The sequence below is a fragment of the Somniosus microcephalus genome, chromosome 18 (genome assembly GCF_052327205.1).
Source record: "Somniosus microcephalus isolate GS21.2 chromosome 18, FLI_Smic_1.0, whole genome shotgun sequence".
Taxonomy (NCBI): domain Eukaryota; kingdom Metazoa; phylum Chordata; class Chondrichthyes; order Squaliformes; family Somniosidae; genus Somniosus; species Somniosus microcephalus.
The window spans coordinates 4,646,374-4,670,457 of NC_141004.1; the positions used below are offsets into that span (position 1 = coordinate 4,646,374).

At 50.5% G+C, this 24,084-nt stretch overlaps 1 protein-coding gene across 3 annotated transcripts in view; it reads left to right on the top strand.

Moving 5' to 3' along the window:
* Nucleotides 1-24,084, top strand: part of foxp4 (forkhead box P4) — a 728,261-nt gene that overhangs the window by 193,813 nt on the left and 510,364 nt on the right. For all 3 annotated transcript variants that reach the window (XM_086010975.1, XM_086010973.1, XM_086010974.1), the window contains one exon: nucleotides 4,029-4,212. In XM_086010975.1, the coding sequence (XP_085867101.1) occupies nucleotides 4,039-4,212 (174 nt within the window). In that variant the 5' untranslated portion in view covers nucleotides 4,029-4,038. The remainder of the gene's footprint in view (nucleotides 1-4,028; nucleotides 4,213-24,084) is intronic.

Sequence of the window (24,084 nt, forward strand, 5' to 3'; positions counted from 1 at the left end):
GACTGTCAATCAAACAGCCCATTTTCCATCTATATTTTTAGAAACAAAGAGGGAGAATTTCAGTTACGCCCCATTTGGGGGCAGTAACCAAATTAGTGCCAGATCTTCTATGTTTCTATAGGGTACTGAATTTGGATGATCAGCCATGATCGCATTGAATGGCGGAGCAGGCTCGAGGGGCCGAATGGCCTACTCCTGCTCCTATCTCCTATCCTATCTTCTAGATATTTAGCGCCTGGCGCAGGAGTTGGGCTTACCGTGCTATCTTGGGCGCTCCACTTCCTCTCGGGGCAGTGTCTGGGGCGCAAAGGCGGTAGCATCGGCGTGCTATGCGGCCGCTCCACGTAGTGCTGAGGTGTTTCACCGCCCCTCCCCTCCCGTTAAAGGGAAGGGGTGCTGCGAGCTCTGCAGGCCGTTTGATAGCCTCCACTCACCCACCAGGGCGGCTTGGTGCCGTGGCCGCAGCCCGGCACTGAGAGGCGGGGCCGGGCGGCGCGATGGCGACCACGGACCACACCAAGGACCGCCAAGAGGGGCTGACCAGTAGGGCGGCAAAATAATAAAATGGTGGCGTGGGGCGCAGCCAGCCCGTTCCTTTTAATTACCGTCCTGCCAGCAGCATGTGGCCCGGTTCGCGACCCACGAGGCTGTCGCTGACATCACCTGCGGCTCCTTGCGCGGCGCAGCTGAATTTCTGCCGTGGGGCGATAAGGGGTCACATTGTTCAGTGATGACATCATCGCCGGTGGCACGCGGCCCGGGGCACTACCGGCGAGGTGCGGCGCTATCGGCTAGCGCCTCAGCAGTGCCCCTGCCGAATTTCTCGGGAGGCGCTAATGGCGGGCGCAAGGAAGGTGAATTTTCGCACCCAAAGTGGTTAAAAAAAAAAAATTTTTATAAAGGCAAATTTTCATTGTACCCGATGATTTTTCTCCCGGGTTTTTGCTCCCAGCAGTGACCTGGAGATTAAGCTTCAATTCTCCAGGTCACTGCGGGAATACAGATCGGAATATCACCGGCAGAGCGTGCGCGATCCCAAGAAACATTCCCGGCGAGCAGTCAGATAACTTACTCTTCTCCCCTTCCCTGCTCTGTTCTTATGGGTTGCACAAAGGAGCTCCATTATCAGGAGGCCACAGACTTAGTTGGAGCTGCAGATGTTTGAGTAAACTTCATAAAAACTTAGAAAACTTACCAACAGCTGGGAGACCTGATAGTAAAAGTGCAACAGAAACTGGTTTCATTAAACTCTAATCTAATTCTTTGCAAATTTCCCTCGCCCTCCATTCTCCTTCTGAAGATTTTGCCTCATGCTGGTTCCACTACACCACAGTCCAATAGAAACATTCATAGAAGATAGGAGCAGGAGTAGGCCATTCGGCCCCTCGAGCCTGCTCCGCCATTCAATGAGATCATGGCTGATCATCCAAATTCAGCACCCTGTCCCTGCCTCTCCCCGTATCCCTTGATCCCTTTAGCCTTAAGAAATATATCTAATTCCTTCTTGAATATATTTAATGAATTGGCCTCCACTGCCTTTGTTGGTAGAGAATTCCACAGGTTCACCACTCTCTGGGTGAAGAAATTCCTCCTCATCTCAGTCCGAAATGGCTTACCCCTTATCCTTAGACTGTGACCCCTGGTTCTGGACTCCCCGACCATCGGGAACATCCTTCCTGCATCTAGTCTGTCCAGTCCTGTCAGAATTTTAAAAGTTTCAATGAGATCCCCTCTCATTCTTCTAAACTCCAGTGAGTATAAGCCCAATCGACCCAATCTCTCCTCATACGTCGTTCCTGCCATCCCAGGTATCAGCCTGGTGAATCTCCGTTGCACTCCCTCCATGGCAAGAACATCCTTCCTCAGATAAGGCGACCAAAACTGCACACAATACTCAAGATGTGGTCTCACCAAGGCCCTGTACAACTGCAGCAAGACATCCTTGTTCCTGTACTTGAACCCTCTTGCTACGAAGACCAACATACCATTTGCCTTCTTAACCGCCTGCTGCACCTACATGCTTACCTTCAGCGACTGGTGCACAAGGACGCCCAGGTCTCGTTGCACTTCCCCTTCTCCCAATCTATTGCCATTCAGATAATAATCTGCCTCCTTGTTTTTGACACCAAAGTGGATAACCTCGCATTTATCCACATTATATTGCATCTGCCATGCTTCTGCCCAATCGCCCAACATGTCCAAATCATACTGGAAACCCTCCCCAGCACTCCCATACCTCATGCCATGCCTCATGTGTAAGTCAAGACAGTCAGTGTGGTCAGGCCAAGGGAGGACATCACATCTCAGTCTGACCTTGTTGCCTAGCATCCATACAGGTGCACTTTACAGACGGCGGTCATCAGACAGTGGTCAGGCCCTAGAATCCCATCTTGACCACTGATGTCCAGGCCAATCACAGCACCGCCAATTGCTGCCCCAACTGTGACGAGTTAACGCCGGACTGTCCGGGAATCTGGTCTGTATGGTTCAATGCAACATGTCAAGGCCTTGGAGAGGGTGCAGAGGAGATTTACCAGAATGGTACGAGGGATGAGGGACTTCAGTTACATGGAGAGATTGGAGAAGCTGGGGTTGTTCTCCTTAGAGCAGAGAAGGCTAAGAGGAGATTTGATAGAGGTGTTCACAATCATGAATGGTTTTGATAGAGTAAATAAGGAGAAACTGTTTCCAGTGGCAGGAGGGTCGGTAACCAGTGGACACGGATATTTAGCAAAAGAACCAGAGGAGAATTGTTTTATGCAGCGAGTTGTTGTGATCTGGAACGCGCTGCCTGAAAGGGCGGTGGAAGCAGATTCAACAGTAACTTTCAAAAGGGAATTGGATAAATACTGGAAGGGAGAAATTGCAGGGCTCTGGGGAAAGAGCAGGGGGGAGTGGGACTAATTGGAGAGCTCTTACAAAGGGCCAGCACAGGCACAATGGGCCGAATGGCCTCCTTCTGTGCTGTATCATTCTATGGAGGTTTTCAGCTTGCATACAGGCACACTGTCATAGTCATAGTCATAGAGTTATACAGTACAGAAAGAGGCCCTTCGGCCCATCGTGTTCGCACCGGACATCAAGCTCTATCTATTCTAATCCCATTTTCCAGCACTTGGTCCGTAGCCTTGTATGCTATGGCATTTCAAGTGCTCATCTAAATGCTTCTTGAATGTTGTGAGGGTTCCTGCCTCTACCACCCTTTCAGGCAGTGAGTTCCAGATTCCAACCACCTTCTGGGTGAAAAAGTTTTTCCTCAAATCCCCTCTAAACCTCCTGCCCCTTACCTTGAAACTTTGCCCCCTGGTTATCGACCCCTCTACTAAGGGGAAAAGTTCCTTTCTATCTACTCTATCTATGCCCCTCATAATTTTGTACACCTCAATCAGGTCCCCCCTCAGCCTTCTCTGCTCTAAGGAAAACAACCCCAGCCTGTCCAGTCTCTCTTCATAGCTGAAGCGCTCCAGCCTAGGTAACATCCTGGTTAATCTCCTCTGCACCCTCTCCAATGCAATCACATCCTTCCTGTAATGTGGCGACCAGAACTGCACACAGTATTCCAGCTGTGGCCTAACTAGCATTTTGTACAGCTCCATCATAACCTCCCTGCTCTTATATTCTATGCCTCGGCTAATGAAGGCAAGTATCCCATATGCCTTTTTAACCACCTTATCTACCTGTCCTGCTGCCTTCAGGGATCTATGTACATGCACACCAAGGTCCCTCTGATCCTCTGTCGTTCCTAGGGTCCTACCATTCATTGTGTATTCCCTTGCCTTGTTAGTCCTCCCAAAATACATCACCTCACACTTTTCAGGGTTAAATTCCATTTGCCACTGTTCTGCCCATCTGACCAATCCGTCTATATCGTCCTGTACCCTGAGGCTTCCCTCCTCGCTATTTACCACTCCACCAATTTTCGTGTTATCTGCGAACTTACTGATCATACCTCCTACATTCACATCTACTGTGCTTGCGCTGAGCTGCAAGCGAGGAGATCAATAATCGTTTTGCTTTTTGCTCCTTAGGTTTTAAGCCATGATGGTGGAGTCTGCATCAGAGGCAATACGAAGCACTTCAGCCAATCAAAATGGAGTTAGTAGTTTAAGCAGCCAGTCGGATGGTGGAGTGCGAGAAGGTGGATCGAATGGAGATGCAAATGGAGAAGTGAGTCCCGTGGACTTGTTGCATCTGCAACAGCAGCAGGTTCAGGTTGGTTCTTGTTGTTCTTTATGTGTGGTGAAGCAATGAGACAGGCTGGATAGAAAGATGCCCTGGTCTCCCAAGACCAGACACATCCTGCAGCGGAGGGATTGTGTAGACCACTGACCCGGCCTCAGGCCTTTAGCAAGACCACACTCAGCAAGTTGTTCGGACATCTGTGATGATAGCCCAGCAACAACCCTACTTCTGAGACCCCACACAGTGACGGGACATCTTGGCAGGGTAGCACAGAGTAGAACGGGATTGAAAATAATGAAACATTTGCACAGACACATCAGAAATGCTCCCCCCTCCTCCATTGAGCTGCCTCTTCTCCTCTTTCGGACAAGTTGGGATAAGAAAAGAAAGAATTCTCCGTGATTCTCCGCCCATTGTAATTGACTGTCAGGTGGTATAGTTGTGTGAGGTGGTGTTTGTTTGGTGCTGAAGGTTCTTACCTCCCAGGAACAGCCCAATATCATTGTTGACAGGACTCCCTGAACCAGCAGATGGCAGAGACTTTCACCCCATTAGCCTAGCCCGAGTTCAAGCCCAGGTCCCACAGTTTATGGTTAAGGTTAGGGTGCTGCAACAAGGTTCTTCAAACATGAGCCCAGAGAAAGCTGACATGAAACCTGATGGAGAAACCGAGAAAAGATACGTGCTTTAGAGTTTATCACTGACCACTTCCCTTAAAACAAGGGCTTCCCTTTCTTCAGTCTCACACCTCAGTGTTATTTGGTTGGTACACGAACTAAAAGCAATGCAGAACCTATATTGTTTATCAATGCGTACATTACATGATCTTATGTGTGACATGCATTGATAGTTCCTTTCATACTGCCTGCTCCAACTCTGAAAATGTTTAATCACTCATCCCCCGCCTGCTATTTCCGCTGTCAGAATCTTCCTTCCTCTCAGACCTGGGTGTGATTGGAGAAAATCCAAGATTACCATCAGTGAAAGTTGCAAAAGTTTAGATTTCACTCAAACGGCAACCCCCAAATCCGACATTTCCTCCTGCTTACCTTGAACTGAAGCCAGGATCAAATCTTTCGAGTCGAGCTCTCAGATCTGGCCCAACATGTCCGAACTAGCCGAATACAGATTGGCAGGGTTCCTCCTTCTTTCTTGTCCTTTAGGCAGGCTATGGAAGAAGGATGGAGGGATCTGTGTAATGAAGCACTGAAGGAGCCGTCTCTCAGTGGGCCGCACTCTCGCCTCCAGTCAGAAGGTTGTAGGTTCAAGCCCCAATCCAGAGACTGGACACATAATCCACGTCGACACTCCCAGTGCAATACAGAGGGAGTGCCGCACTGTCGGAGGGGCAGTACTGAGGGAGCGCCGCACTGTCGGAGGGGCAGTACTGAGGGAGCGCTGCACTGTCGGAGGGGCTGTACAGAGGGAGCGCCGCACTGTCGGAGGGTCAGTACAGAGGGAGTGCCGCACTAGCGGAGGGGCAGTACTGAGGGAGTGCTGCACTGTCGGAGGGGCTGTACTGAGGGAGCGCCGCACTGTCGGAGGGGCTGTACAGAGGGAGCGCCGCACTGTCGGAGGGTCAGTACAGAGGGAGTGCCGCACTAGCGGAGGGGCAGTACTGAGGGAGTGCTGCACTGTCGGAGGGGCTGTACTGAGGGAGCGCCGCACTGTCGGAGGGGCTGTACAGAGGGAGCACCGCACTGTCAGAGGGGCAGTACTGAGGGAGTGCCGCACTGTCGGAGGGTCAGTACAGAGGGAGTGCTGCACTGTTGGAGGGGCAGTATGGAGGGAGCGCGACACTGTTGGGAGGGTCAGTACTGAGGGTGTGCTGCACTGTCAGAGGGGCAGTTCTGAGGGAGCACCGCACTGATGGAGGGGCAGTACTGAGGGAGCGCCACACAGTCTGAGGGGCAGTACTGAGGGAGCACCGCACTGTCGGAGGGTCAGTACTATGGGAGCGCCGCACTGTTGGAGGGGCAGTACTGAGGGAGTGCCGCACTGTCGGAGGGGCAGTACTGAGGGAGCACAGCACTGTCGGAGGGGCAGTACTGAGGGAGTGCTGCACTGTCTGAGGTGGTGTCTTTCAGATGTGACATTAAATTGAGGCTCCATCTGCCCGCTCAGGTGGACATAAATGATCCCATGAGAACTGTTTCGAAGAAGAGCAGGGGGGAGTTCTCCCCGGTGTCCTGGGGCCAATATTTGTCCCTCAACCAACATCACTAAAACAGATTATCTGGTCATTGTCATATTACTGTTTGGGGGAGCTTGCTGTGCACAAATTGGCTGCCGCGTTTCTTATATTAGAACAGTGACCACACCTTAAAAGCACAACATTGGCTGTGAAGAGCTTTGGGATGTCCTGAGGTTATGAATGGCGCTGTAGAAATGGGAGTTTGCTTTCCTTCAAAGCCCCTTCAGCTAGAGGTCAGCAAGTAGCTGAATTCCACTCCTTGAAGTGAGCACTCCTTTCCAATGCTAAGGTGTGCTCACCTGGGAACTATTTGATGTGATAGAAGAGGTGCCAGTTGCAAGCAGTTGTGGCAGACACTGTGATCTTATCAAGTTGACCCACTAAAGGCCCAGAGAATTTGTACCAGAAACAACTCTCGTTTCTACAGCGTTTCTCACCACCTCAAGACGTCCCAAAGCGCTTTACAGCCAACAAGCGAGAGTCTAGCCACTGCCCCTTGACATTGAACGGCATTCCCATCGCCGAATCCCCCACCATCAACATCCTGGGGGGCCACCATTGACCAGAAACTTAACTGGACCAGCCACATAAATACTGTCAACAAGAGCAGGTCAGAGGCTGGGTATTCTGCGGCGAGTGTCTCACCTCCTGTCTCCCCAAAGCCTTTCCACCATCTACAAGGCACAAGTCAGGAGTGTGATGGAATACTCTCCACTTGCCTGGATGAGTGCAGCTCCAACAACACTCAAGAAGCTCGACACCATCCAGGACAAAGCAGCCCGCTTGATTGGCACCCCATCCACCACCTTAAACATTCACTCTCTCCACCACCGGCGTACCGTGGCTGCAGTGTGTACCATCTACAAGATGCACTGCAGCAACTCGCCAAGGCTTCTTCGGCAGCACCTCCCAAACCCACGACCTCTTCCACCTCGAAGGACAAGGGCAGCAGGTGCATGGGAACACCGCCACTTCCAAGATTCCCTCCAAGTCACGCACCATCCTGACTTGGATGTATATCATCGATCCTTCATCGTCGCTGGGTCAATATCCTGGAACTCCCTCCCTAACAGCACTGTGGGAGCACCTTCACCACACGGACTGCAGCGGTTCAAGAAGGCAGCTCACCACCACCTTCTCAAGGGCAACTAGGAATGGGCAATAAATGTCGGCCTTGCCAGCGATGCCCACATCCCCAAAATGAATTTTTAAAAAGTACTTTTGAAGTGTAGTCACTGTTGTAATGTAGGAAACACGGCAGCCAACTTGTGCACAGCAAGCTCCCACAAACAGCAATGTGATAATCACCAGATAATCTTCTTTAGTGATGTTGGTTGAGGGATAAATATTGGCCCCAAGACACCGGGGAGAACTCCCCTGTTCTTCTTTGAAATAGTGGTTGTGGGATCTTTTACATCCACCCGAGAGCGCAGACAAGGCCTTGGCTTAACATTTCATCCGAAAGTTGGCACCTCCAACAGTGCAGCACTCCCTCAGTACTGGACTTTGTTTACATACTAGATTTTGTGCTCATGTCTCTGCAGTTGGGTTTGAACCCAGAACCTTCTGACTCCGAGGTGAGAGTGCGGCCCACTGAGACTCGGCTGACACTTTGAGTTTAGATGTATGAGGTACAGCATTTTAGTTGATTACAATAGATGAGAAAGGGCATCACAGGGAGATGTATAAACCTTTGCTGCTTGTATTTGTTGTGGATCTGAGCTGTAGCTGCAGAAACTCTAGCATTCCTGTGTAAATGTGGATCACTGGCTTGGAAGCTCTAATGGTGAGGAACCCATTCATGACCTGGTCGAGGATTGCCAACATAGTTATCGATACTTTGGAACCTGTGACTAGCTGAGGACTCCACTGGCAGAGGTACCACAAGGCCTGTGATAGGTGAGAATGGGGTGATTATTCCCGTACAATTTTCCCTACCTTATGTGAAACCTTGAGTTTAGATTTAAGAGATAAAAATTCATAGTCATCGGATTTCTTCTGTCGGCTGCACCTTGCAAGATGACTGAAGTGAGTGAGAGCCAGAATGACAGGCTGCATAGTTCGGGAGATTACTTGATGTGTTAAAGGTGTTAAATAAATGCCAATTGTTGTGGTAGTCGTATTCAAGCCTGAGGAGTAGGCCTCTGGGACACAGAGCCAGAGGAAGGTCAGCAAGCGATTACCCGGGGTGGACTATTTGACTAATGGAACTGAAAGACCCATTATCATTTTTCCAGTTAAGCACCAGCACTTCTGAGGCTTGAGCCCGGCACATTGAAAGGTCACCTTGAGTGAAGGGCGAGATGTTGGCCGAGTATTTACCCACTGTTGGCTTTTATTTCTCCTGGTCCAGGGGAATTGAAATCTGAATGGCTCAGTGACCAGTGTGCAGATTGTGACTTGAGGTGGATGAGCGATCACTCTGATCGAAACCCTTCTCTTCTAGTACAAGCCGGCTGCTGTTAAACGGAGAAGATCGGGGTCCAATTTGGACTTCACCCCTTTTATTCTGTCGGCATGTCATGATGTAATTGTAGACTGTGTTATTCAGCGACAGCCGTTTCCTGCATTGTTTCATATGATCAAAGGAACAATTCGTGATACGAGTTCCCTGCGCACAATTAAACTGGATAGTAAGTGATGTTGATGTAGGGGCACCTAGATTGCACACTCGGCAACTGTACTGGTCTCACCTAAAGTAATATATAAGAGATTGCCTCATATTCTCTCTGCTTGTATGATCATTTTGGTGATTATTTTGTCCTCATCATGATGAGTGAACAAATTTTTGCAAAATCGAATACTTCTCCATTTTCTTTTACTCCCAGATCAGATAGATCACAGCCCAGATACAGAGTAAAGCTCCCTCTACACTGCCCCATCAAACACTCCCAGGGCAGGTACAGCATGGGTTAGATACAGAGTAAAGCTCCCTCTACACTGTCCCATCAAACACTCCCAGGGCAGGTACAGCACGGGTTAGATACAATGTAAAGCTCCCTCTACACTGTCCCATCAAACACTCCCGGGGCAGGTACAGCACGGGTTAGATACAGAGTAAAGCTCCCTCTACGCTGTCCCATCAAACACTCCCAGGGCAGGTAGAGCTCGGGTTAGATACAGAGTAAAGTCCCCTCCACACTGTCCCATCAAACACTCCCAGGGCAGGTACAGCACGGGTTAGATACAATGTAAAGCTCCCTCTACACTGTCCCATCAAACACTCCCAGGGCAGAAGCAGCACGAGTTAGATACAGAGTAAAGCTCCCTCTACACTGTCCCATCAAACACTCCCAGGGCAGGTACAGCACGGGGTTAGATACAGAGTAAAGCTCCCTCTACACTGACCCCATCAAACACTCCCGGGGCAGGTACAGCACGGGTTAGATACAGAGTAAAGCTCCCTCTACACTGTCCCATCAAACACTCCCAGGGCAGGTACAGCACGGGTTAGATACAGAGTAAAGCTCTCTCTACACTGTCCCCATCAAACACTCCCAGGGCAGATACAGCACGGGTTAGATACAGAGTAAAGCTCCCTCTACACTGACCCCATCAAACACTCCCAGGGCAGGTACAGCACGGGTTAGATACAGAGTAAAGCTCCCTCTACACTGTCCCATCAAACACTCCCAGGGCAGGTACAGCACGGGTTAGATACAGAGTAAAGCTCCCTCTACACTGTCCCATCAAACACTCCCGGGGCAGGTACAGCACGGGTTAGATACAGAGTAAAGCTCTCTCTACACTGTCCCCATCAAACACTCCCAGGGCAGATACAGCACGGGTTAGATACAGAGTAAAGCTCCCTCTACACTGTCCCATCAAACACTCCCGGGGCAGGTACAGCACGGGTTAGATACAGAGTAAAGCTCTCTCTACACTGTCCCCATCAAACACTCCCAGGGCAGATACAGCACGGGTTAGATACAGAGTAAAGCTCCCTCTACACTGTCCCATCAAACACTCCCAGGGCAGGTACAGCACGGGTTAGATACAGAGTAAAGCTCTCTCTACACTGTCCCGTCAAACACTCTCAGGGCAGGTACAGCACAGACCAACTTTAGGGTAAAGCTTCTATTTTCCTCTAATGAAGATGAATGAATATTTTCTTTTGATTGATTATCTTTGGAGATAATAGAGTATTCCTCCAGAACTTTGATAGGATTTGGTTTAAATGGGCTGTAGGAGCAGGGGAATTAATGGGCCAACATGCCATTCCTCTCTCCATGGCGGTAATTTTGACTTCGTGGAATATAGTTAAACAGCTGATAGTGAACCGGCAGCCCGTTTTACAGCTCTCCCCATAGTTATTTCCACTAAAGTCAGTCACTATCACACAAAAGTCAAAATTAACCCCAATGTTTTCTTTTCTCCAAAACTCTGCAGAGTTGCAGGGGGTTTGGCGTGTGTCTGTGCTCTGGCAGATTGAGCAATGCACACACAGCTCACTGTGCGGCACCTGAGATGCTCCCAGTATCTGCTGCCCACCTTCTGAGGGCTCAAGCCCCTGCTCATCAAGAATCACACAGCACAGAAGGAGGCCATTCGGCCCATTGTGCCTGTGCCGGCCCTCTGACAGAGCTAGCCTCAGTCTGATGACCCAATGGTGCTATTAACCCTGGGGAAGTGGGGCAAGCATGGCTCTTTGTGATTGAGGTGGCTCCAAGATGAATACGCTTGATTTGGAATCTGGAAGCAAGTCGGCTGTGAGTGGCAGACTCGGTAATCGGTCACCCGAGTCAGAAAGGGGCCACGGTAATCCAGGGCACTGCCAGTGATTGCCCGGCTGCTCTGGTCAGTCATGCCACTGGTGGGTAGACATGTTCCCACTTGGCTTCAGATAATCAGAGCATTGCTCGACAGGGCGGCCTGTGCAATGGGAAGTGATCTGTACTGTACGCTGTGCTGCTAGAGGGATCAAGGGATATGGAGAGAAGGCAGGGACAGGGTACTGAATTTGGATGATCAGCCATGATCTCATTGAATGGCGGAGCAGGCTCGAGGGGCCGAATGGCCTACTCCTTCTCCTATCTTCTATGTTTCTATGCTAGGCTGCATGCTGTGAGCTGATTGAACGCAACTCATAGCCCTGTACATACTTGAGGGCCCCTAAGCCTGAACCCGTACCTAAGCTCTCTGGGCTTGAGTAAGTGCGGAGGTGCCCCCACATGGAGTCCATATCGGGCAAAAATAAACTGTAAGGATGGAACTTGGTTCTGGAATTCCTCCTCATGTGCTAATGACTGTCCATGTGCATCAGACACAGACTGACCAGGAAAATACAAGCATACTTGGGTTTAGACAAAGTCGGCCCATGTAAACAAGCTCAATGGGCTGAGGCTAGGGATTCAGTTACAAGGTCTGTTCTCTCCTGTCTGGCTCGGTGCAGCTGTTTCTGTTAAGTCAGTCATACGACGATTGCAGAGAACTGGCCTGAGACAATACAGAGAAACTGTAGGTTCCCCTCTTTAGAAAAGGCTACTTGATGGTTGTCCCATTGGCACCAGTCCAATGCTGGTGACGCTCGGGGTGCTGTTTGTTGGATTGATGCTGCCTCTGACTCTGAGGGGCTTTCGATCGCGTTCTCTCCAGCACCGTTACAAGGCGGTGTGGGAAGTGTGTCATTCTCTTTAGACTCTCTTAGACTGGGTGAAGGAGGGAAGGTCACACGGCATTAGCTCTACTATCTGTGATCCAGCACTCACTTTAAAACTCTTAGTAAATCGAAGGAAGGCCTTCTTTTAAAAAGGGTATGCGTTATTCAGTGTAGCCTTTCTGTCGGCCTCCAGTGCAGGGCAACAGCAGAGAGCTGTTAACATCGAAGCACCATTATCCCGAGAGCCGAGTGTTCAGTGAGATGACCTCCCCACCTCTGCCTGCAGTTGGTTTGGACAGGTTTCTGTGTCCTTATGCCTCTCACACAAGCACCCGTGAGCGGAAAGCCCAGTTGGGACTGCGATGTGCTGGCATGGGCTTTCAGTACAGAGGTGCTGATCCTGTTGGTATTTCACATCGACTCCCCCCACTCCCCTTTTTAAAAAAAAAACATCTCTCTGAATGTTCCTTTGTTTAGTAGGGAACTGACAGGAGTCGGAAATTCCAGAATTCCGCAGTCTCACTCGGAATCCGCACAATCTGACCTCACCTTCCAGCTAACACTTCACCATGGGAGTCTTAAAGGGGCCTCGGTACAACTCAAACTTACTCAGCAGAATTTTGAGTGGTGCATGATTAGGCAAGGGTCAGAAAAAAGACAGACTTGCATTTCTATAGCGCCTTTCACCAGGACGTCCCAAAGCGCTTCACAGCCAGTGAAGTATTTTTGAATGAACAGATCATGATGTTGATTGAGATATAAATATTGGCCAGGACACCAGGGAGAACTCCCCTGCTCTTCTTCAAATAGGGCCTCGGTTTAACATCTCATCCAAAAGACGGCACCTCCGACAGTGCAGCACTCCCTCAGCACTGCACCGGAGTGTCAGCCTGGATTTTGTGCTCAAATCTCTGGAGTGGGACTTGAAACCCACAACCTTCTGACTCAGAGGCGAGAGAGCGAGTGCAGCCCACTGAGCCAGGGCTGATGCTTCACGGAGAGAGGGGGCGATCAGGAGTGGAGGGGGCAAGGATGCGATCGGGAGGGGTGGTTGGGCAAGTGGTGGTAGGTAGCAGCCCATGGTTTTAATATGGAGCTGGGAGGAGAATTCCTGGCATTCCTGGCCCCACGTTCAGGTTAACTATTTTTCATGAACTTACTTGCTTGGTAGTCTGCAGCAGTCTCTGTACGGACCCTTGGTTAGGCTGCATGTGGACTGGGCCTCAGGGCAAACCAGTTTGGTAAAGAAGGCATTAAACAGACACTGAAGCTTCCTCTTTGCATATACAAAAGGGCTAATTCCTGTTTCAGACACAGCCCCTGGACACCTCTTTTGATCCCTTTATCAATATGGCGGGTGGCGTATTTCTAGCTCGCGCGCGCACTGCACTCAACGCCCCAACGCTGTTTTTACGCCTGTGAAATAGGCGCCGAATCATCGTATTTCTAGGCGGTCCGGTCGGAAGAGCTGAGGAATCAGAGCCTGCATGTCATAAACTGGTCCACAATCCTGATTTGCAAGAACCACTTTGAACTGCAGGTCGTTTATTCTGTAACACACCCAACACGGAACACAAACCTGACCCAGCAAGTGAGCGATCGAAGCATTAAATTCCAATCTGCCAGATCACTTCCCACCCACTCCCATCATACAGAATTCCTAATCCCGGAATAACATAAAAATGTTTCATTCTTTTCCAAGCAAAATATTACCACCTCCAAACCACCAACCCCCTGTTTCATTACCTCGGATACACGCTATCGTGCCAGTTAACTTACTTGTACAAGACCATTTATTGCGCAGTCTTTCAGGAGATGCTGCCCTTTGTTACGTTGCATTTATATCATGCAACGTTTTTACTTGAATTGGCTGTGGCCTGTGGGACAGATTCCAACACAAACAGAACCGAACTTGAGCAAGACTGAACAGCGGAGATGTTTCGAAACGCAATTGCAACTTTCGTCTGCCGGTGTGGCCTCCAATGTTCCCACTAATTATTTTTTGGGTGCGCGGCCCCTTTAACAGGCTGCGCGGCCCATTTAAATTTTCACGCATGCGCGGTTTTTCCATTTAAAGGCCGGTGAGCCGGCTGCCCGGGAGCTCCAGGCCACCGCGCAGATTACCGGGAACATTGGCTCCCTCTGACTTTTGGCTGAAACCTCACTCCCGGGCTCGAGCACATAACCTAGGCTCCCAGTCCGGCAAGCCCTCCATTTGAAAATTCTCATGCCCGTGTTCCAATCCCTCCATGGCCTCGCCCCCTCCCTATCTCTAACCTCCTTCAGCCCCTACAACCCTCCGAGGTCTCTGTGCTGCTCCAATTCTGGCCTCTTGAGCATCCCCGATTTCTATCGCTCCACCATTGGCGGCCGTGCCTTCAGCTGCCTAGACTCTTAACTTTGGAATTCTCTCCCTAAACCTCTCCGTCTCTCTCCTCCTTTACAACCTGCCTCTTTGACCAAGCTTTTGGTCACCAGTCCACTGACTCCTTCTTTGGCTCGGTGCCAATCTTTGTCTGATAATCGCTCCCGTGAAGCGCCTTGGGCTGTTTTACGATGTTAAAGGCACTGTATAAATACAAGTTGTTATAATGACACCATATTCACTGAAAGAAGTGCGATATAAAAGGAGAAAAGAAAGACACAGCCTTACAGCGCAGTGCAGAGTATCGCAAGCTCGCAAAGGCTGAATGGACATGAAAGAGTTGGCAGAAGATGCAGAAGATTTCAGTTTTCGGAACAGGCCGGGCTGTGCTTTATTTGCCTTGTGTTTATTATCCGTGAATAACTGTCTGCTATTTACCTTGGAATTTGTAATACATATATCGCTAACTGAATTTTATGCTGCATGATCCCTTGAGGCATTCCAATGTGTCACACTGTGATACACTGCACCGTGAAGGAGCAGCAATACAGAAAGGCTTCTACAGAGAGACACTTACAGGCTTTTCACGGCTGATTATGTTTCTGATCAGGACACAGTAGTTCAGCAGCTGGGAACAGTTGTGTGCAGGTAATGGATCATTCAGATTAGACACAGGGATCCCATACTTGCAAAGGAAAGAGTCTCACGCTGGTTGTAACTCTTCAAATTGTTCTCCACTCCAGGGACCTTCCACTTAACTCAAGTGCCTACTCGAGTTCAAGTGGCCTGTTTATTGATTTGTTTTTTTGTAAATATTAAGAGGATTCCTAAGCTTTATCCTCCCCTTTTCCCCCCTCACTTCCCAGTTTTCTCTCTTCCTCTCCTGAAAGGGCGCAATTCCACAGCTCGCTGGTGCTTTGATCAATCTTCCTCAGCATAGTTTCCCATAACGTTTAAGGGGAAGCTGGATAAACACATGAGGGAGAAAGGAATAGAAGGATATGCTGATAGGGTGAGATGAAGAGGGCGGGAGGAGGCTTGTGTGGAGCATAAACACCGGCATGGACCAGTTGGGCCGAATGGCCTGTTTCTGTGCTATAAATTTTATGTCATTCTATGCGCTGAGAGGCAGCAGACTATTTGACTACAGGTGGCATCACAGCCGAGCATGACCCGGTCCTGACCTGCAGGTCACGACCATAAGGTTTCGGAGAGGATTCGTTGGATGGCGATCAGGACCAGGAGCTTCGGCTGTTTATGTTTTATAACCTCTGTCCTAGCCCAGCGATCCAAGGCCAACTGTAAGAGCCCCAACTATAGCCCGAGCTGGGTTCTGCTAACTCAGCGTGGACCAAGACTGAACCGGGGACCTCCTGGTGTGTAGACCTCAGTACCACAGCAAGAAATGTTATTTATATAGCGCCTTTAACACAGTGTCAGCTGTGGCTCAGTGGGTAACCCTCTCGCCTCTGAGTCACGAAGGTCGTGGGTTCAAGCCCCACTTCAGGAACTTGAGCACATAAATCTAGGCCGACACTCCCAGTGCAGTACTGAGGGAGTGCCGCACTGTCGGAGGGGCAGTACTGAGGGATCGCCGCACTGTCGGAGGGGCAGTACTGAGGGAGCGCCGCACTGTCGGAGGGGCAGTACTGAGGGAGCGCCGCACTGTCGGAGGGGCAGTACTGAGGGAGCGCCGCACTGTCGGAGGGGCAGTACTGAGGGAGCGCCGCACTGTCGGAGGGGCAGTACTGAGGGAGCGCCGCACTGTCGGAGGGGCAGTACTGAGGGAGTGCTGCACTGTCAGAGGAGCAGTACTGAGGGAGTGCCGCACTGTCGGAGGGGCAGTACTGAGGGTGTGCCGCACTGTCGGAGGGTCAGCACTGAGGGAGTGCTGCACTGTTGGAGGTGCCGTCTTTCGGATGAGACGTTAAACGGAGGCCCCGTCTGCTCTCTCAAATGGATGTAAAAGATCCCATGGCACTATTTCGAAGAAGAGCAGGGGAGTTCTCCCCAGTGTCCTGGCCAATATTTATCCCTCAACCAACATAACAAAAAACAGATTATCTGGTCATTATCACATTGCTGTTTGTGGGAGCTTGCTGTGCACAACTTGGCTGCCGTGTTTCCTACATTACAACGGTGACCACACTTCAAAAGTACCTCATTGGCTGTGAAGCGCTTTGAGACGTCCAGTGGTCGTGAAAGGCGCTATAGAAATGCAAGTCTTTCTTTCTTAGTAAAACATCCCAAGGCGCTTCACAGGAGCGTAATCAAACAGAGTGTGACACCGAGCCATAGGAGGAGATATCAGGGCAGGTGGTCACAGAGGGAGGTTTTAAGGAATGTCTTAAGGGAGGAGAGAGAGGTGGAGAGGTTTAGGGAGGGAATTCCAGAGCTTAGGGCCTCAGCAGTTGAAGGCACGGCCGCCAATGGTGGAGCGATTAAAATTAGGGATGCTCAAGAGGCCAGAATTGGAGGAGTGGCGAGATCCTCGGAGGGTCGGAGGAGGTTATTGAGATAGGGCGGGTGCGAGGGATTTGAAAATAAGGATGAGAATTTTAAAATTGAGAGAGGGCCTCGGTTAAACATCTCATTCAAAGGATGGTACCTCTGACAGTGCAGCACTCCCTCAATGCCGCACTGGGATTGTTGACCTGCATTATGCACTCAAGTCTCTCTGGAGTGCGACTTGAACACACTACCCTCCTGACTCAGAGGTGAGAGTGCTACCCACTGAGCCACAGCTGACACATCTAGAAAGCCAAGGGGGAGGGTGGTGTTCTGGCTCTAGATTAGGGGAGTGAGCGTGTGAGTCCCCACCTCTATATGGTGGGAATGACCTACGAAGAGAGATTAAATAGTTTGGGCTTGTACTCACTGGAGTTTAGAAGATTGAGAGGGGATCTCATCGAAACATATAAAATTATGGCAGGCCTGGACAGGCTGAATTCAGAGAGAATGTTTCCAATGGCCGGGGAGCACAGAACCAGGGGCCACAGTCTAAAAATAGCGGGCAAATCATTTAAAACAGAGATGAGGAAGAATTTCTTCACTCAAAGAGTGGTGAGCCTGTGGAATTCCCTGCCACAGAGGGCTGTGAAGGCTAATTCAATAAATATTTTCAAGAGAGAATTGGATATATTTCTGAAGGCTAAGGGGATTAAGGGTTACGGAGAAAAGGCGGGGACGGGGTACTGAACTGGTAAGATCAGCTATGATCTCAGACGAAGATCAGCCATGATCTCATTGAATGGCGGAGCAGGCTCGAAGGGCCGAATGGCCTACTCCTGTTCCTATCTCTATGCTATGTTATAGCGTGAGGTTTATATTTGATTGTGATGACTAATGTAGTGGAACAGCACATCATGAATAAAGGCCTCTGGAGTCGGGTAAAAGTGGCTCCACATGTACTGAGTGGGTGTAATCTGTGGGGCTTGTCCCACAAGCAGGCACTATGAATGAGTTAGGAGGAGATTAATGGATCCAGTCTTCACCTCTTCAAATGTTAATCTGTGAATTGTTGGCCTAAATAGGTTCTTTTAACACCCCATTATTCACCAGCAATTTCAAGCCAGTCAGCGTCACACTGCCAGTTTAATTAACCCTTTCAGGAAGCTGCTGTTGTATTTTCATTGCTGATTTGTTCTGCTGTTTAAATGCCATTTACTGATGGTCCCCAGTGGACCAGCAGAAGGCACAGACCCCAAAGGACTTTCACCTGGAGCACAGGTCCGAAGAGATTGTGACCACATTGTACAGGGCTCTGGTCAGACCCATCTTGAGCACTGTGTCCAGTTCTGATCAGATCCACCTTGAGCACTGTGTCCATTTCTGGTCAGACCCACCTAGAGCACTCTGTCCAGTTCTGGTCAGACCACACCTTGAGCATTGTGTCCAGTTCTGGTCAGACCACACCTTGAGCATTGTGTCCAGTTCTGGTCAGACCATACCTTGAGCATTGTGTCCAGTTCTGGTCAGACCCACCTTGAGCACTGGGTCCAGTTCTGGTCAGACCCACCTTGAGCACTGTGTCCAGTTCTGGTCAGACCTCACCTTGAGCACTGTGTCCAGTTCTGGTCAGACCACACCTTGAGCACTGTGTCCAGTTCTGGTCAGTCCCACCTTGAGCATTGTGTCCAGTTCTGGTCAGACCCTGGTCTGACGTATGAGGAGAGATTGGGTCGATTGGGCTTATACTCGCTGGAGTTTAGAAGAATGAGAGGGGATCTCATTGAAACTTATAAAATTCTGACAGGACTGGGCAGACTAGATGCAGGAAGGATGTTCCCGATGGTCGGGGAGTCCAGAACCAGGGGTCACAGTCTAAGGATAAGGGATAAGCCATTTAGGACAGAAATGAGGAATTTCTTCACCCAGAGAGTGGTGAACCTGTGGAATTCTCTACCACAGAAGGCAGTAGAGGCCAATTCATTAAATATATTCAAGAAGGAGTTGGATATATTTCTTAAGGCTAAAGGGATCAAGGGGTATGGGGAGAAAGCAGGGACTGGGTACTGAATTTGGATGATCAGCCATGATCGCATTGAATGGCGGAGCAGGCTCGAGGGGCCGAATGGCCTACTCCTGTTCCTATCTTCTATGTATCTATGTTTCTATGACCCACATTGAGCACCGTGTCCAGTTCTGGTCAGACCCACCTTGAGCACCGTGCCCAGTTCTGGTCAGTCCCACCTTGAGCACTGTGTCCAGTTCTGGTCAGACCCACCTTGAACACTGTGTCCAGTTCTGGTCAGACCCACCTTGAGCACCGTGCCCAGTTCTGGTCAGACCCACCTTGAACACTGTGTCCAGTTCTGGTCAGACCCACCTTGAGCACCGTGCCCAGTTCTGGTCAGTTCCACCATGAGCACCGTGTCCAGTTCTGGTCAGTTCCACCATGAGCACCGTGTCCAGTTCTGGTCAGACCCACCTTGAACACTGTGTCCAGTTCTGGTCAGACCCACCTTGAGCACCGTGCCCAGTTCTGGTCAGTTCCACCATGAGCACCGTGTCCAGTTCTGGTCAGTTCCACCATGAGCACCGTGTCCAGTTCTGGTCAGACCCACCTTGAACACTGTGTCCAGTTCTGGTCAGTCCCACCATGAGCACCGTGTCCAGTTCTGGTCAGACCCACCTTGAGCACCATGTCCAGTTCTGGTCAGACCCACCATGAGCACCGTGTCCAGTTCTGGTCAGACCCACCTTGAGCACCGTGTCCAGTTCTGGTCAGACCCACCATTGCCACCGTGTCCAGTTCTGGTCAGACCCACCTTGAGCACCGTGTTCAGTTCTGGTCAGTCCCACCTTGAGCACTGTGTCCAGTTCTGGTCAGACCCACCTTGAGCACCGTGCCCAGTTCTGGTCAGTCCCACCTTGAGCACTGTGTCCAGTTCTGGTCAGACCCACCTTGAGCACTGTGTCCAGTTCTGGTCAGACCCACCTTGAGCTCTGTGTCCAGTCCTGGTCAGCAAGGAACAAGGGAGACGTTCTAGTGCTGGGACAGGGCTCTGACGTTATGAGGAACGACTGGAGAGATTTGGAAATGAGGCGCCTGAGAGGTGATCTTATAAATTGTTACGGGAATAGAAAACATATAGCCGGGATATTACTTTAAATTAAACTGAAGGAGTAGAATTAGGGAACACAGCTTCAACTAGCAAAAGGTAATTTTAAGACTGATACCAGGAAGTTCTTCCACACTAAGAATGACTAATGTGTGGAAATCATTTCCCGATAGCGAAAGGAAGGCAACAACCCCGGAAACTACTGGGAGTGAGAGTGGACTGGGCGTTCGGGTCTTGCTCGAAGGATGGGTGAATGAATTACGATGGGCCGAATGGCATTCCTTGCCTGTAATTATCTTGTAAATGGAGCTTGGACCATGTAGATGGAAAGGTTCTCCAGACAGTTCTACCCTGTCCTGGTTGTTTCAAAGTATATCCCTGTTCCTGTTCCGCTGTATAACCAAGGCTGTTCCTGCAGCCACCTGTGATCCTGAGCCAGGCCCACAGGGCAGCCTCCTGGATCGAATTACACATTTCAAACCTTTGTTTGCTTCGCAAAGCTCTGCCTGAATTTTTATTGTTTAATGTAAAAGCAAAGGCCCAGCATCATGCCATCTTCCCCGCTTCCAACCCCTCCCTTGGGCGGTTTGACCAGTAGTCCTAGCATTTACGTGGCGTGTTATCACACTGAAACCTCCCAAAGCGGTTCACACCATGAATTGCTCCTCAAACTGCGGAGACTGAAGTTACTTTGGCAAACTTGAGGGGGTGATTTTAACCCTGCCCCACCCGTCGGAAACAGGACAGATGGGCAGTTAAAATCGGCCGGGGTCCCGCCCTCTACCCGCAGACTTTGGGCTGGATTTTGTCAATGGGGACGTGATGGAGGCGGGACTCCCACTTTTTGGGTTTTAGTCCCGCCTCCATCGACTTGTGGCCAACCCACGCTATTTTCCCTTGATTGACCTTGTTAAGCCCGCCCAGCGGGCTCAGCAGGCCAATTAAGGGACACCTGGTTACTGGTGACGTCAGTGATTGACATTTCATCTGTCAAGAGCTTTTGACAGATGAAAAATCAGCGGTTGACAGCTCTGTGAAGCTGTCAAACACTGACAATCTGTCTTCTAAGTTGAGTCCTTCTACTCAGACTCAGTTAGAGATCTCTCCAGACCAGAAAGCAGAGGCTGCAGCTTTTGACAGTTCAGCGGCCATTCTGCTTTCTGTGCCGGTGAGCTGAGGGACTCCCGAGAACTGAAGGGAGGAAGCCTGCAGGAGAAAGTAAAGGTAAGTAAAACTTATTAAAACACTGTACACACACCTCACACACTTACCTCTGCACACATGCACCCATCACTCACCTGCACAACGGACATCTCAACCCCTCCAACCCCTGCAGACCGACGGTCCGCCTCGCTAACTTGGTGTGGTTCGGAGCTGTCGGGAAGCCCACACTTCAGGGCTAAAAACAGGGATTAGGCAAAAAACTGCCTGTTAACAGGCAGTTAACTGGCACTAATCCCCTTCCCGTCTCGGGGAGGTGGCTCCCAGCACAGGTCGGGTACCCACCACCTGGGACATTGGCACGGAGGCGGGTTGGGGGCAGGGTGGGTTCGTGCCCCCTGATTCTGCAATTTTCCCACCACTCACGCCTCCAAACCCGCCTCCACGGGGCTTGGAAATTCGAGCCCTTTGAGTTTAACGTGCTCTTTGCGAGTACGCAGGAAAGGTACCAGTCCTTTAAATATGCAAATCGGGCTCCGCTGAACAAATCAGGACCCTTCTGCTATTTTAACCAGGGGCTTCCATGCGGAAGCCATTGTGGTTTCCCTGCCAGGTTTACCCTACAAGAAGAGGGGCCCAAGTCACAGGAGGGCCAAAGAGACTTTTTAACATTTATTTAATTTCCTTGTGGGGCCAGAAGTCCTCCTCTGGGCCCTTCCAGGAAAGTTTAGGCGCCTCCTGCCCCAGACACCCCCACCCCGAAAACAAGGCCCACCCGAAACAACAACAACAACTTGCATTTATATATCACCTTTAATGTAGTAACACGTCCCAAGGTGCTTCACAGGAGCGATTATCAAACAAAACCTGACACCGAGCCACATAAGGAGATATTAGGGCAGGTGACCAAAAGAGGTCGGTTTTAAGGAGCGTCTTTAAGGAGGAGAGAGAGGCGGAGAGGTTTAGGGAGGGAATTCCAGAGCTTAGGGTCCAGGCAGCTAAAGGCATGGCCACCAATAGTGGAGCGATGGAAATCAAGAGGCCAGAATTGGAGGAGCACAGTTATCTCTTGGGGGGGGGTGGGGGGGTTGTGGGGCTGATGGAGATTACAGAGATAGGGAGGAGGGAGGGGCGAGGCCATGGATGGATTTGAAAACAAGGATGAGAATTTTGAAATCGAGGCGTTGGTTAACCGGGAGCTAATGTACGTCAAGCGAGCACAGGGGGTGATGGGTGAACGGGACTTGGTGCTGGGGATCAAAGGTGGCCGCCCAACTTTACACTCCGGCTCGCCGGTCAGCTGCCGCTTCCCGTCAGTTTCGGGCAGGACACTGGCTTGGGGGGGGCGGGCCTGTCGGAGCCTCGACCCTTGCTCCCACCCGACACTCGCCCCCAAGTTAAAATCGGGGCTCATTGACCTTTAAAACCCCCTGAATCAGCGGGTGGAACCTGGGTATGATGACCCAGCAGAAATGCACCCCCCCGCCCCACCCCCCCACTCCACCCACACCAGAATGTTGGCCTACATTGTGGCAGAGAGGAGCTCAAACTCACAATCCCCTGACCCAGCCCTGAGATGGCAACCAATTGAGCCACGCTCACCTCCGGCATCAATGGTTATACCGGCACTGGGTGTAACAAGAGCTTAACCAACACCTACATGGTAACCAAGAGACCCACAGTGGGAGAAATGGGCACTGAGCAGGCAGTTGAGAAGTTTGGGGAGTTGACTGAGAAAGGCCGGTTTCTGAGAAACTTTTAACGGTGGGAGGGAGTTGGAACGGAGGGTGGAGGGTTTAGAGAGTTCTAAAATGAAGAGGCTTGATCACAGAGATGCATCACAGAGTGTCTGAAGGAAATAAATTAGCACCTCATTTATTTCACTGAAACACGGCGCTCGGGAGTGGTGTGACGGAGTAAATGGTCTACTGTAGTTGTTGGGAGAGTCATTATTCTTTGCGATGCCTCAGAATATTTTCAAATAAAAAATTCTTTGCGGCGAGGGGAAGTCTGAAGTAGGCCTAATGTTGGCCAAGTTGAGTTAAGCCACAGTGATTGAAAGGCTTCTAACAGGAATTGAGGAACCCATGGGGGTGGGAATGCGTTGGGGCAGCGAGCTCATCGTAACCGGTAGGCACAAGGCCAGCCTGATATTGTAGCTTGGGCCTCATTAACATTTTATCAAGCAGGCAGCTCGCTCACTAGAGAAGGACTGATGTCGAGCCTCGACCCAAAGCTAAGTCACGGGATGAGGGTCGGAGCGGGCAACAGAGGGGGTGCGGGGTGGTGGGCGGGGGCAGGGGAAGCTCTCCTGCTCCTCAGTCCACGGGAAGGTTTCCTCAAAACACATACTCGAAACACCAGGCCTTTAGCCGCAGGGGTTGCTTCAGAAGCCTGAGGGAGGTAGGCCGGACCTGCCCCCCCCCGTCACAGTCAGACCTCTGTAACGGGGCCTAAAGCAGGCGTTGGTTCCTCCTTCGGTTATAGAAGGGTCCGAACGCCTGTTCTAGGCACCCTTGTGGCGCAGGATGTTGGATGCTGAAATTGGGCCTCATTGCACCTGTTTTGTGCCCGGGGTCCAATTCCTACCCCCTCGTGCTTAAATAGCACCGTATCACAGCTCTCAGAAACACTTCGTAATAAGTTATTTTGAAACACAGTTTCCGTCGTTTTGTAGGCAAATTTTATAAGATGAAACAGGCTGGGGCTCTTTTACACAGGATTACTTAGAATATACGGCACAGAAACAGGCCATTCGGCCCAACCAGTCCATGCCGGCGTTTATGCTCCACTCGAGCCTCCTCCCGTCTTTCCTCATCTAAATCTATCAGCGTAACCCTCTATTCCCTTCTCCCTCATATGCTTGTCCAGCCTCCCCTTAAATGTATCTATACTATTCGCCTCAACCACTCCCTGTGGTAGCGAGTTCCACATTCTCACCACTCTCTGGGTAAAGAAGTTCCTCCTGAATTCCCTGTTGGATTTCTTGGTGACTATCCTAAATTGATGGCCTCTAGTT